The sequence below is a fragment of the Anomaloglossus baeobatrachus genome, chromosome 6, assembly GCF_048569485.1.
Source record: "Anomaloglossus baeobatrachus isolate aAnoBae1 chromosome 6, aAnoBae1.hap1, whole genome shotgun sequence".
In the NCBI taxonomy this organism is placed as follows: domain Eukaryota; kingdom Metazoa; phylum Chordata; class Amphibia; order Anura; family Aromobatidae; genus Anomaloglossus; species Anomaloglossus baeobatrachus.
Window position 1 is genome coordinate 10,428,157 of NC_134358.1, and position 12,464 is coordinate 10,440,620.

Genomic DNA, 12,464 nt, shown 5'->3' on the forward strand with positions numbered 1-12,464 from the left:
GGCTGAGACTGGGGGGAGGCTGGAGAGAGGCAGAGGCTGAGACTGGGGGGAGGCTGGAGGGAGGCAGAGGCAGAGACTGGGGGGAGGCTGGAGGGAGGCAGAGGCAGAGACTGGGGGGAGGCTGGAGGGAGGCAAAGGCAGAGACTGGGGGGAGGCTGGAGGGAGGCAGAGGCTGAGACTGGAGGGAGACAGAGGCTGAGACTGGAGGGAGGCAGAGGCTGAGACTGGGGAGAGACTGGAGGGAGGCAGAGGCAGAGACTGGGGGGAGGCTGGAGGGAGGCAGAGGCTGAGACTGGGGGGAGGTTGGAGGGAGGCAGAGGCTGAGACTGGAGGGAGGCAGAGGCTTAGACTGTGGGGAGGCTGGAGGGAGGCAGAGGCTGAGACTGGGGGAGGCTGGAGGGAGGCTGAGGCTGAGACTGGAGGGAGGCTGAGGCTGAGACTGGGGGGAGGCTGGAGGGAGGCAGAGGCAGAGACTGGGGTGAGGCTGGAGGGAGGCAGAGGCAGATACTGGGGGGAGGCTGGAGGGAGGCTGAGGCTGAGACTGGAGGGAGGCTGAGGCTGAGACTGGAGGGAGGCTGAGGCTGAGACTTGAGGGAGGCTGAGGCTGAGACTGGAGGGAGGCTGAGGCGGAGACTGGGGTAGGCTGAGGCTGGGGGGAGGCAAAGGCTGAGACTGGGGGGAGGCTGGAGGGAGGCAGAGGCTGAGACTGGAGGGAGACAGAGGCTGAGACTGGAGGGAGGCAGAGGCTGAGACTGGGGAGAGACTGGAGGGAGGCAGAGGCAGAGACTGGGGGGAGGCTGGAGGGAGGCAGAGGCTGAGACTGGAGGGAGGCTGAGGCTGAGACTGGAGGGAGGCTGAGGCTGAGACTGGAGGGAGGCTGAGGCTGAGACTTGAGGGAGGCTGAGGCTGAGACTGGAGGGAGGCTGGAGGGAGGCTGAGGCGGAGACTGGGGTAGGCTGAGGCTGGGGGGAGGCAAAGGCTGAGACTGGGGAAGAGAGGCTGATGCTGAGGGAAGATAGATGCTGATGCTGGGGGAGAGAGGCTGATGTTGGGGGAGTGGGAGAGAGGGGCTAATGCTAGAGACAGAGGACAAGGGATGAGGGATAGTGCAATGACAAAATCGATTGGGTGGGGGGAGTGTAAGGACTCAGAATAAGAGGGGGCAGCATTGGGAGCTCATTGTGAAGAAGGGGCAGCATGTATGGGATCAGTATGGAGTGGAGCAATGTAGGGGAGTCAATATCAAGAGTGAGGTAGTGTGTGTGGGGGGGGGTCTCAGCATAAGCGTTAGTGTGGTGGTCTTAGCATGAGTGGGGCAACATGAAGGTCTCATTATGGAAAAGAGGAAGGCAGCATTAGGAGCTCATGGAGAGGGACAGCATGCATGGGACATTGTGAGAAGGGGGCAGCATGCATGGGACACTGAGGAGGGGGCAGCATGCATGAGACATTGTGAGGAGGGGGCAGCATGCATGGGACATTGTGAGAAGGGGGCAGCATGCATGGGACACTGAGGAGGGGGCAGCATGCATGAGACATTGTGAGGAGGGAGCAGCATGCATGGGACATTGTGAGGAAGGAGCAGCATGCATGGGACATTGTGAGGAGGGAGCATCAAGCATGAGACATTGTGCGGAGGGAGCAGCATGCATGGGACATTGTGAGGAGGGAGCAGCATGCATGGGACATTGTGAGGCGGGAGCAGCATACATGAGACATTGTGAGGAGGGGGCAGCATGCATGAGACATTGTGAGGAGGGAGCAGCATTCATGGGACATTGTGAGGAGGGAGCAGCATGCATGGGACATTGTGAGGAGGGGCAGCATGCATGGGACATTGTGAGGAGGGAGCAGCATGCATGGGACATTGTGAAGAGGGGGCAGCATGCATGGGACATTGTGAGGAGAGAGAAGCATGCATGGGACATTGTGAGGAGGGGGCAGCATGCATGGGACATTGTGAGGAGGGGGCAGCATGCATGGGACATTGTGAGGAGGGGGCAGCATGCATGGGACATTGTGAGGAGGGGGCAGCATGCATGGGACATTGTGAGGAGGGGGCAGCATGCAAGGGACATTGTGAGGAGGGGGCAGCATGCAAGGGACATTGTGAGGAGGGAGCAGCATGCATGGGACATTGTGAGGAGGGGGCAGCATGCATGGGACATTGTGAGGAGGGGGCAGCATTCATGGGACATTGTGAGGAGGGGGCAGCATTCATGGGACATTGTGAGGAGGGGGCAGCATGCATGGGACATTGTGAGGAAGGGGCAGCAAGCATGGGACATTGTGAGGAGGGAGCAGCATGCATGGGACATTGTGACGAGGGAGCAGCATGCATGGGACATTGTGAGGAGGGGGCAGCATGCATGGGACATTGTGAGGAGGGGGCAGCATGCATGGGACATTGTCCTCACATCATGCTGCTCCCTCCTCACAATGTACAGATCATATTTCATAATCGAGGAAGGTGTGGTGCATATACAGTAGTTTATAAGGGAGGGCAGAGTGGTGTTTATTAGGGGCAGTGTCACAGTCACAGTATATAAGTGGGGACGGTGTGGTGGGAATATTTTATACTCATGCTATGTTTTGATGTGCCTGTGGTGATTCCCATTGGGGGGGGGTTCGTTTCTTATTGATACTTTTTAAAGTGTGCTACAGAGTAGATCTGCCTTAAACAGATGTCGTGTGCGAAAACTCAGTTTTACGTTGTCACTAAGGGGCGCGACCACTTAAAGTGCCTAGGGCAGCATGAAGGCAAAATACAGCCCTGGACACAGGGGCATTGGCTCAGGCTGATGGACACAAGGGCATGGGCTCAGACTCATAGACACAGGGGCATGGGCTGAGACTGATGGACACAAAGGCATGGGCTCAGACTGATGTACTAAGGGACATGGGCTCAGACTGATGGACACAGGGGCATGGGCTGAGACTGATGGGGATTTACATGGTCCAATAAACCAATGTTGGAAAAGATGAGTGATGTGAGATATCATTCCACGAGGTTCCTCTCTAACATAATCACATCTATGGTCACTTTAAGTAATATTTGATAGGAGGAAACCTGATGTGGCACGGAAAGCTGGGAGACAGATTTATCTGCCACACCTGTGCCTCTTTTTTACGCCACCATCTTCTCCAGCCTCTTCCGGGCCTTTCAGAAGTCATGCTTCCACACGGTTAAAAAAACGATTTGGAGACCCTTGAATTCTTTCGATAGTCTGCAAGGTTTCTCTTTATTTTTGGCCATGGCTGGCAAATATTCAAGAAGAATTTTTTGGGGTACATACCATCACTTATTATTCTATTTCTTAGGGAGTTGTGGTGACCAAAAAACACTAATTATTGGTGTTCTGAGCTCTTCTTTGTCTCTACATTCACATGGGTGATTTGATGTTATATTTTCCGAGCTGTGACTCTTTCAGACGTGGCAATAACAATTATGTTTCTTTTTTAAATTTCTCTATTTGTAATCAGCAAAAAGGAAAATGATTACATTTTTTTTATATTTTTGGAACTTTTTTTTTTTACTTTTTACTTAATATTTTAGTTACAATTCTTAAATGGAATGTGTCATCAGAAAATGCCTTATTGTTCAAAATAGGTTTTTGTGTTGCACATATTTTTTTTACAAAAATGTCAATGCATAAAACAAATGTATGAGTTTTACAGTTTTGACATTAACCACTGGGGATATTTTACGATCATACTTCCTGTCCTTTAAGTAAAACATTTCAGCAGACTCGTTATCAGCAGAGTCAGGGTTACGATAAAACATGAGCTCCACCAATCACAGGAGGCGATGTCACATTTAATGCTGCATCCTCCTCCTTTACAATGACCTTGGCACACTCACTCGATGCTACCAGAGATGTGGTCGGTATCTGACCATTGTTGCCAACGCACATCCACATTTCCTGAAAAAGGAAGCTAGATTCTAAAAAAGTCCCAGTGGCCGGTGAGAAAATATCTAATATTTATTTTTACTAATCATTCGTGTTGGACGAACCCAAACTGTAAAGTTCGAGGTCCCATGCATTGACCCCTGAACCCGGACTTTTCAGGGAAGTCCATTTTACTGTTCAGGTTCAACCACATAAATAATGCTAGAAATAAAAAAAAAGGAAAAATAAGGAAATAAAATAAGTAATAAAACAGCACAGTTATACTTATCGAGCTTCCCCTTTTCTGTAACACTACTTCCGGGTCTGATCATTAGCTCTCATACATATTCACTGCTTCCCCCGCCCACTGTCAGTCCCAGCGTCTTTGATTGGTTGCAGTCAGACAGCGCCCCCACCTTGTGTGACAGTGTCTGTGATTGGTTGGAATGACACACACTGCATCCCTATAGTGGTGTAAAAATAAATAAATAAAATTGCCTTAGGCCCCCCCATTCGGTGATACCCAGTGGAGATAAAGCCATGGCTACAGGCTGCAGCCCCCAGCCGTGTGCAATATCTTGGCTTTGTGTCAAAATATCCTTGCTTGGATATTTTTAATAATTGTGTTTTTCATGTGTAATTTACATGTGTTAATAAAAATATTTTTGTAATTTATCATGTGTCAAAAACTCCTTTTTTTTCTCTTTTTCTCAATAATTCTGGCAAAAAATGCATCAAAAATGCAGGAAGTTGGCGTATAAATTTCAGCACCAAATCTGCATCTTCTGGCAAAAAAAACAAGAGATCCAGATTTGGTGCAGAAATGTTTGCACTAGACTTCTCCTGCAATTTTTCATCTCCTGGCAGAAAACTGCACCAAAATGGTGTCAAAACTGTGGTTTTATTTGTGGCTTTCTACCAGGAGATGCAGATTTGGTGCTGGAATTTATACACCAAATTCCTACATGAAAACCGCATAAAAACTGCATTGCGATTTGATGCCCTTTTTTTTCAAAGAGATACAGAATTGGTGTATGAATTTGGGATATAAATTCCAGCACCAAATCTGCAACTCTTGGAAAAAACAACAACGCAGTTTTCTGGTCTCATTGATCTCAATGAGTTCACCTGAGGTCAGTTTACCTGCGGTCACAGCTGGGGTACCATGGGAACCTCCAGCTGTGACAGCAGGTAAACTCAGTGACGTCAGCTCTCATAGCTGCGGCTCAGTCAGTGTCTGTCTGAAGCCGCACTGGGTGGTCATGTTCTCTAATGTGACCACTCACTATGACTTAATTATGTAGCAGAGCCAGGATCGTCATGGGACATCTTGTGGATTACATCAGACCTGGGTGTTCTGAGGATTAATAAATAGGTGAAAGAGGGTGTTTTTGTATTTTTTTTTAAATAAAGGATTGTTTCGGTGTTTGTGTTTATTTCTTTTCACTTACTGGATTAGTAATGCGGGGTCTCATACACCCTTCCCCATTACTAATACAAGGCTTAGTGGCAGCTGTGAGCTGTCAATAACCATTTATATTACTCTGATTGCCACCATATGAGCTGGCTAAAGAGCTGGAACTGTCTCATCTAATGGATACGACAATTCTGGGGCTGCTGCGGGCTGCTATTTTTAGTCCTGAGTGACCCAATAACCATGGGCCACCCCAGCCTGAGAATACCAGCCCCCAACTGTAGGCTTTATCTTGGGTGGGTATCAAAATTAAAATAATTTTCAAAAAGCCACATGAGGTTCCTCGTATTTTGACACACAGCCAAGATAACACGCACAGCTGGGAGCTGCAGGCTGTAGCTATCTGCTGCGTATCATATTATGAGGGGACTCTATGCCATTATTTTCATTTATTTATTTATTTATTTTTACACTATAGGGATACAGACAGCATTTGTGATTCCAACCAATCACAGATGCTGTCACACAAGGTTGGGGCATGGTCTGACTGCAATCAATCACAGTTGCTGGGACTTATGGTGGGTGGGGGAAGCAGTGAATATGTATGAGATATAATGAGTGGACCCAGAAGCAGTGTTACAGCTGTGGGGAGGGCCAGTAAGTATAACTGACCTGCTTTATTTCTTATTTTCTTTCTTTTACAGCCTTCTAGCCCTTCCTAACCATTTAAGCACACAAGTTCAGGTCCCATAGACTTATATGGGGTTTGGCATTCGGGGTCAAGTTCAGTCTCAAGTCTGTTCCCGAGCTGGAAATTTCTAAAGAAAAAAGGAAAAATCATTTTACATAAAAACTTTAAAACTTATTTAAACAACAGGTCATTTTTAGTGATGATCGAATACCTCAAATATTCGGCTTCGCGAATATTTGCCGAATAGGTCGCCGCTATTTGACGATTCGTGAATATTCGATGCGCAATGTAAGTCTATGGTAAACCCGAATGACAACTATTCGGAACTATTCGGGCTTACCATAGACTTACATTGCGCATCGAATATTCGCATAGCGGCGACTTATTCGTCGGATATTCGCGAAACAGAATATTTGAGGTATTCGATCATCCCTAGTCATTTTCTGGTGACATTATTTTTAATACAAGAGTCAATGAGAGAATTTTTCACTCCAAAGTTTAATAAAGGAGAGGAGAGCTGAGCGCTGGACACCAGAAAATGGGATCAGTAAGAAGGAAACATCCCCATGTCCAGGTGTCCTGGGCTTGAGAACCTGGCACCAAAAGGCTGGACACAAACGGCCAATTTATTAATCAAACACAAAGAGCACAGGCGATCTCCATATTATTTTACTAACTTTTATTTCTTCACCAAGCCATGATCGGACAAAATCTCAACTCTTATAAACGTTTCTAGAAAAACCCTGTAGGACACATTTGGAGCTAGACAATCCGAGACTGATGGAGAAATGGACACCCCCAGTAGACTCATTGGTAGATAGACAACCCCAATAGACTCAGTAGTAGATAGACACCCCCAATAGACTGATTGATTGATTGATAGACACCCTCATAGTATCATAGTATCATAGTTTTTAAGGTTGAAGGGAGACTCTAAAGCGGGCTTTACACACTGCGATATCGCCTGAATTTTGTCGTTGGGGTCACGGTTTTGGTGACGCACTTCCGCAATCGTTAGCGATATAGCTTTGTGTAACAGCGTTCAGCGATGTAAAATCGTCGCAAAAGCGTGATTTATCGCTAATCGGCTACACGGGTCCTAATTCCCAAAAATCGTTACTTCAGCAGTAACGAGGTTGTTCCTCGTTCCTGCGGCATCACACATCGCTGCGTGTGACGCCGCAGGAGCGAGGAACGTCTCCCTACCTGCCTCCCGGCCGCTATGCGGAAGGAAGGAGGTGGGCGGGATGTTACGTCCCGCTCATCTCCGCCCCTCCGCTGCGATTGGGCGGCGGTTCAGTGACGTCGCTGTGACGCCGCACGGACCGCCCCCTTAGAAAGGAGGCGGTTCGCCGGTCACAGCGACGTCGCCGGACAGGTAAGTATGTGTGACGGCTCTGGGCGATGTTGTGCGGCACGGGCAGCGATATGCCCATGTCGCGCAACAGATGGGGGCGGGTACGCACACTAGCGATATCGGGACCGATATCGCAGTGTGTAAAGTAGCCTTTAGTCCATCTAGTTCAACCCGTAGCCTAACATGTTGATCCAGAGGAAGGCAAAAAAAACCCCAATGTGGCAAACAAGTTCCAATGGGGAAAAAATTTCCTTCCTTCGTCCACATCCGGCAATCAGACTAGTTCCCTGGATCAATACCCTGTCATAAAATCCAATATACATAACTGGTAATATTACATTTTTCAGGAAAGGCATCCAGGCTCTGCTTAATGTTAGTAGTGAATCACTCATTACAACATCATGCGGCAGAGAGTTCCATAGTCTCACTGCTCGTACAGTAAAGAATCCTCGTCTGTGATTATGATTAAACCTTCTTTCCTCAAGACGTAGCGGATGCCCCCGTGTTCCAGTCGCAGGCCTAGGTGTAAAGAGATCTTTGGAAAGGTCTCTGTACTGTCCCCTCATATATTTATACATTGTGATTAGATCCCCCTAAGCCTTCGTTTTTCCTGTCTTGGTATTGCAGCCCCCCCATTCCTCTAATAATCTTGGTGGTCTTCTCTGCACCCTCTCCAGTTCAGCTATGTCCTTCTTATATATCGGTGACCAGAATTGTACACAGTATATAAGTGCGGTCGCACTAGTGACTTGTACAGAGGTAGAACTATATTTTTTTCATGAACACTTATACCTCTTTTAATACATCCCATTATTTTATTAGCCCTGGCAGCAGCTGCCTGACACTGGCCACTAAAGTGAAGTTTACCATCCCCCATACACCCAAGTCTTTTTCTGTGTCTGTTTTACCCAGTGTTCTACAATTAAGTACATAATCATAAATGTTATTTCCTCTACCCAAGTGCATGACCTTACATTTATCTACATTAAACTTCAATTGCCACTTCTCAGCCCAATCCTCCAATTTACATAAATCTCCCTGTAATATAAAATTATCCTCCTCTGTATTGATTACCCTGCAGAGTTTAGTATCATCTGCAAATATTGAAATTCTACTCCGCATGCCCCCAACAAGGTCATTTATAAATATGTTGAAAAGAAGCGGGCCCAATACTGACCCCTGTGGTACCCCACTATGAACTGAGACCCAGTCCGAGTACGTACCATTAATAACCACCCTTTGTTTCCTATCACTGAGCCAGTTTTTAACCCAGTTACACATATTTTCCCCTATCCCCATTATTCTCATTTTATGTAGCAACCTTTTGTGTGGCACCGTATCAAAAGCTTTTGAAAAGTCCATATACACAACATCCACTGCATTTCCCTGGTCCAGGCTTGAACTTACCTCTTCATAGAAGCTGATCAGTTTGACAGGCTCGATCCCTCATAAACCCATGTTGATACTCTGTCATAAGGTTATTTTTCTTGAGATACTCCAGTATAGCATCTCTCAAGAAACCCTCAAGGATTTTACCAACCGTAGAGGTTAAACTTACCGGCCTATAATTTCCCGGCTCAGTTTTTGTCCCCTTTTTGAATATTGGCACCACATTTGCTATGCGCCTCTCCTGCGGTACCGACCCTGTTATTAAGGAATCTGAGAAGATTAAAAATAATGGTCTATCTATCACAGAACTCAATTCCTGTAGTACTCTGGGGTGTAGCCATCCGGGCCCGGAGATTTGTCACCCTTAGTGATTTCGAGGCGGCAGCGTACTTCCTGCTGGGTTAAGCAGGTAATATTCAAGGGTGAATTTATGGCATCACTGGTCATGTCATCTGCCATGGCATTTTCTTGTATAAAAACCGTAGAAAAAAAGTCATTCAGCAGGTTGGCTTTACCCTCATCCCCTTCCACCATTTCACCAAGACTATTTTTAAGGGGGCCAACACTATCGCTTTTCAGTTTTTTACTGTTTATGTAGTTAAAGAATATTTTAGGATTATTTTTACTTTCTCTCGCAATGAGTCTCTCTGTCTCAAACTTAGCTAACTTAATTTGCTTTTTACATATTTTATTTAATTTTCTATAATAATATAATGTCTCATCACTACCTACCCTCTTTAATTCTTTTAAGGCTTTCTGTTTTTCTTTTATTGCTTCCCTTACAGCTCTATTTAGCCATAGGGGTTTCCTCCTATTTCTAGCAGGTTTGTTCCCATAGGGTATATTTTCTGCACAAGCCCTATTCAGGATGCTCATAAAAGTCTCCCATTTGCTTTGTGTACTTTTATTACTTAGTACATCATCCCAGTTTATTGCACTAAGATCATCTCTCAACCGTTTAAAATTTGCTTTCCTGAAGTTTAGTGTCCTTGTAGCCCCTCTACTAGACATCTTACTAAAGAATATATGAAAACTTATTATTTTGTGATCACTATTCACCAAGTAACCCCCAACTTGTATATTTGATATGCGGTCTGGCCTCTAGACTCATTGGTAGATAGAAGCCCCCAATAGTCTCATTGGTAGATAGAAGCCCACAATAGTCTCATTGGTAGATAGACACCCCCATTATACACATTCAGAGATAGACGCCCCCATTACATACAGTAGATAGACAACCCCCATTATACATAGTTACATAGTTACATAGTTACTAAGGTTGAAAAAAGACCTAGGTCCATCTAGTTCAACCTTCCTCCACCAGTTCTACATTTGGTCACTAAGTCATTTATAACCAACAATGCTGTGTGTACTGAGGAAATCATCCAGCCCTTTTTTAAAAGCTGTTATAGTATCTGCCATTACTACCTCTTGTGGTAGGGTATTCCACAGTCTGAGTGCTCTAACTGTAAAGAACCCTTTCCTATTTAGCTGTCGGAATCGCTTTTCTTCCACTCGCAGTGAGTGCCCCCTGGTCCTTAGTATTGTTTTCGGAAGAAATAAGTCATGTGCCAGTCCTTTATATTGACCACACATGTATTTATACATATAAATGAGATCTCCTCAGAGACGTCTTTTTTCTAAGCTAAACATATCTAACTTTTTCAACCTGTCATCATACGGGAGGCCTTCCATTCCTTGTAATAGTCTAGTTGCCCGCCTTTGAACTGACTCTAACTTCTGAATGTCCTTTTTAAAATGTGGAGTCCAAAACGGGATCCCATATTCCAGATGTGGCCTTACAAGTGATTTATAGAGGGGTAACAATACGTTGGGATCACGGGATCTAATCTCTCTTTTTATACACCCTAGAATCTTGTTTGCTTTAGCAGCTGCTGCCTGACATTGAGTGCTGCTGCTCAGCTTATTTGTAATGAGAATACCCAAGTCCTTCTCCTGTTCTGTAGTCCCGAGTTTACTTCCATTTAATGTATACGCAGCTATAGGATTACTCCGTCCTAGGTGCATTACTTTACATTTATCAACATTAAATCTCATTTGCCAAGTATCTGCCCATTCTGACATCTTATCTAGATCTTTTTGTAATATTATACTATCAAGATCAGTTTTTAATATCCTACATAGTTTGGTGTCATCAGCAAAGACTGACACTTTACTATCAATCCCATACTCAATTCAATACTTCTTTTCATTATATAATGCTTCTATCTTTAGGGGACAACAGTAATCCCATTCTTATCATCAGTGCTGTCTGACCCCACCCAGTGGGAGACCCCAGAAGATTTCAACCCTGGGCATTTCCTGGATGAGAAGGGACAGTTTCAGCTAAAACCGGCCTTCATGGCTTTTTCTGCAGGTGAGGCGTTTCCTATAAATTTGAGTTCATTGATATGAGGATGAGGGCGGGTAATGTTCCTGGATGTATTAATATGTTACACCACAGAATAATCAGCTGCGTGTAATCTCTCTGTCAGGGAAGCGGATCTGTGCCGGGGAGGGCCTGGCCCGCATGGAAATTTTCCTCCTCTTCTCCGCTCTGCTTCAGAAGTTCACCTTCACCCTCCCCCCAGGAACAGGACGTCAGGATTGTAGAATGCTGAAGCAGAACAAGCACAAAGCTATATTATTCTCCCAGGTCTGTGCTGAACCTCGGGCCGTGTCCTCCACCACCTAAAAAGAGATGTGGACAAGAGGGATGTGCATCTGCATATGGCTAAAAAATAAACTGCTGCATGATCACCTATAAAATTCCCTTACTCGTGCCCATCACTCCCATGTATAACATTCATCTTCGTCATGAGCAGCTTATCCAAAGGTTCTCTGCTCACTGAGGTCATGATTATTAAATTCCTGTCCACTATGTTCTGTCCACTGATTGGTAGAATACTTTTCATTGAGTGACCACACATGACAGTTAAGCCACTGAAATTCCACACTCCAGGATCTGCCTACTGAGATGTCAATCACAAATATCGGCTCACTAAGATACCAACCTCGAGGACTTGCCCACTGAAATACCAACCATTAGGATCTACCGTATCAACTAAGATACCACCCAGGAGGATCTGCTACTGAGATACCATCCATTAAAACCTGCCCACTAAGATACCACCCATGAGGATCTGCTACAAAGATACCTCACCCAAGAGAACCTGATCCCTTAGATACCACCCTCAAGGATTTGCTCATTGTAATGCCAACCATTAGGATCTGTCTACTAAGATACCACCCAAGAGGATCTGCTACTGAGAAACTATCCGTTAAAACCAGCCCACAAAGATACCACCCATGAGGATCTGCTACAAAGGTACCTCACCCAAGAGAACCTGTTCCCTTAGATACCACCCTCAAGGATTTGCTCATTGTAATACCAACTATTAGGATCTATCAACTAAGATCCCACCCAGGAAGATCTGCTACTGAGAAACTATGCATTAAAACCTGCCCAACCATTAGGATCTACCATATAAGGTACCACTCTGAGGACCTGCTCACATATATACGACCCACATACTGAGACATTATTCATTAGAACCTGTTTACCAAAATATCACTCACAAGGAACAACTTATTTAGACCACAACCACTAGGACCTACCTACTAAGATAGCACCCATGGGAACCTGTTACTGAGATTCCACCCTGAAGGAACGGTTTCCTTAGATGCCACCCAATAGATACTGACCAATGAGATGCCATCCAT

General features: G+C 45.6%; 1 protein-coding gene across 1 annotated transcript in view; it reads left to right on the top strand.

The window, feature by feature from the left end:
- The window catches only part of LOC142243778 (cytochrome P450 2C8-like), a 95,304-nt gene extending 83,868 nt beyond the window's left edge, over positions 1-11,436 (top strand). Inside the window, exons 8-9 of the mRNA XM_075315978.1 lie at positions 10,977-11,118; positions 11,237-11,436. Of these exons, the coding sequence (XP_075172093.1) occupies positions 10,977-11,118; positions 11,237-11,436 (342 nt within the window). The remainder of the gene's footprint in view (positions 1-10,976; positions 11,119-11,236) is intronic.
- The last annotated feature ends 1,028 nt before the right edge of the window (positions 11,437-12,464 follow it).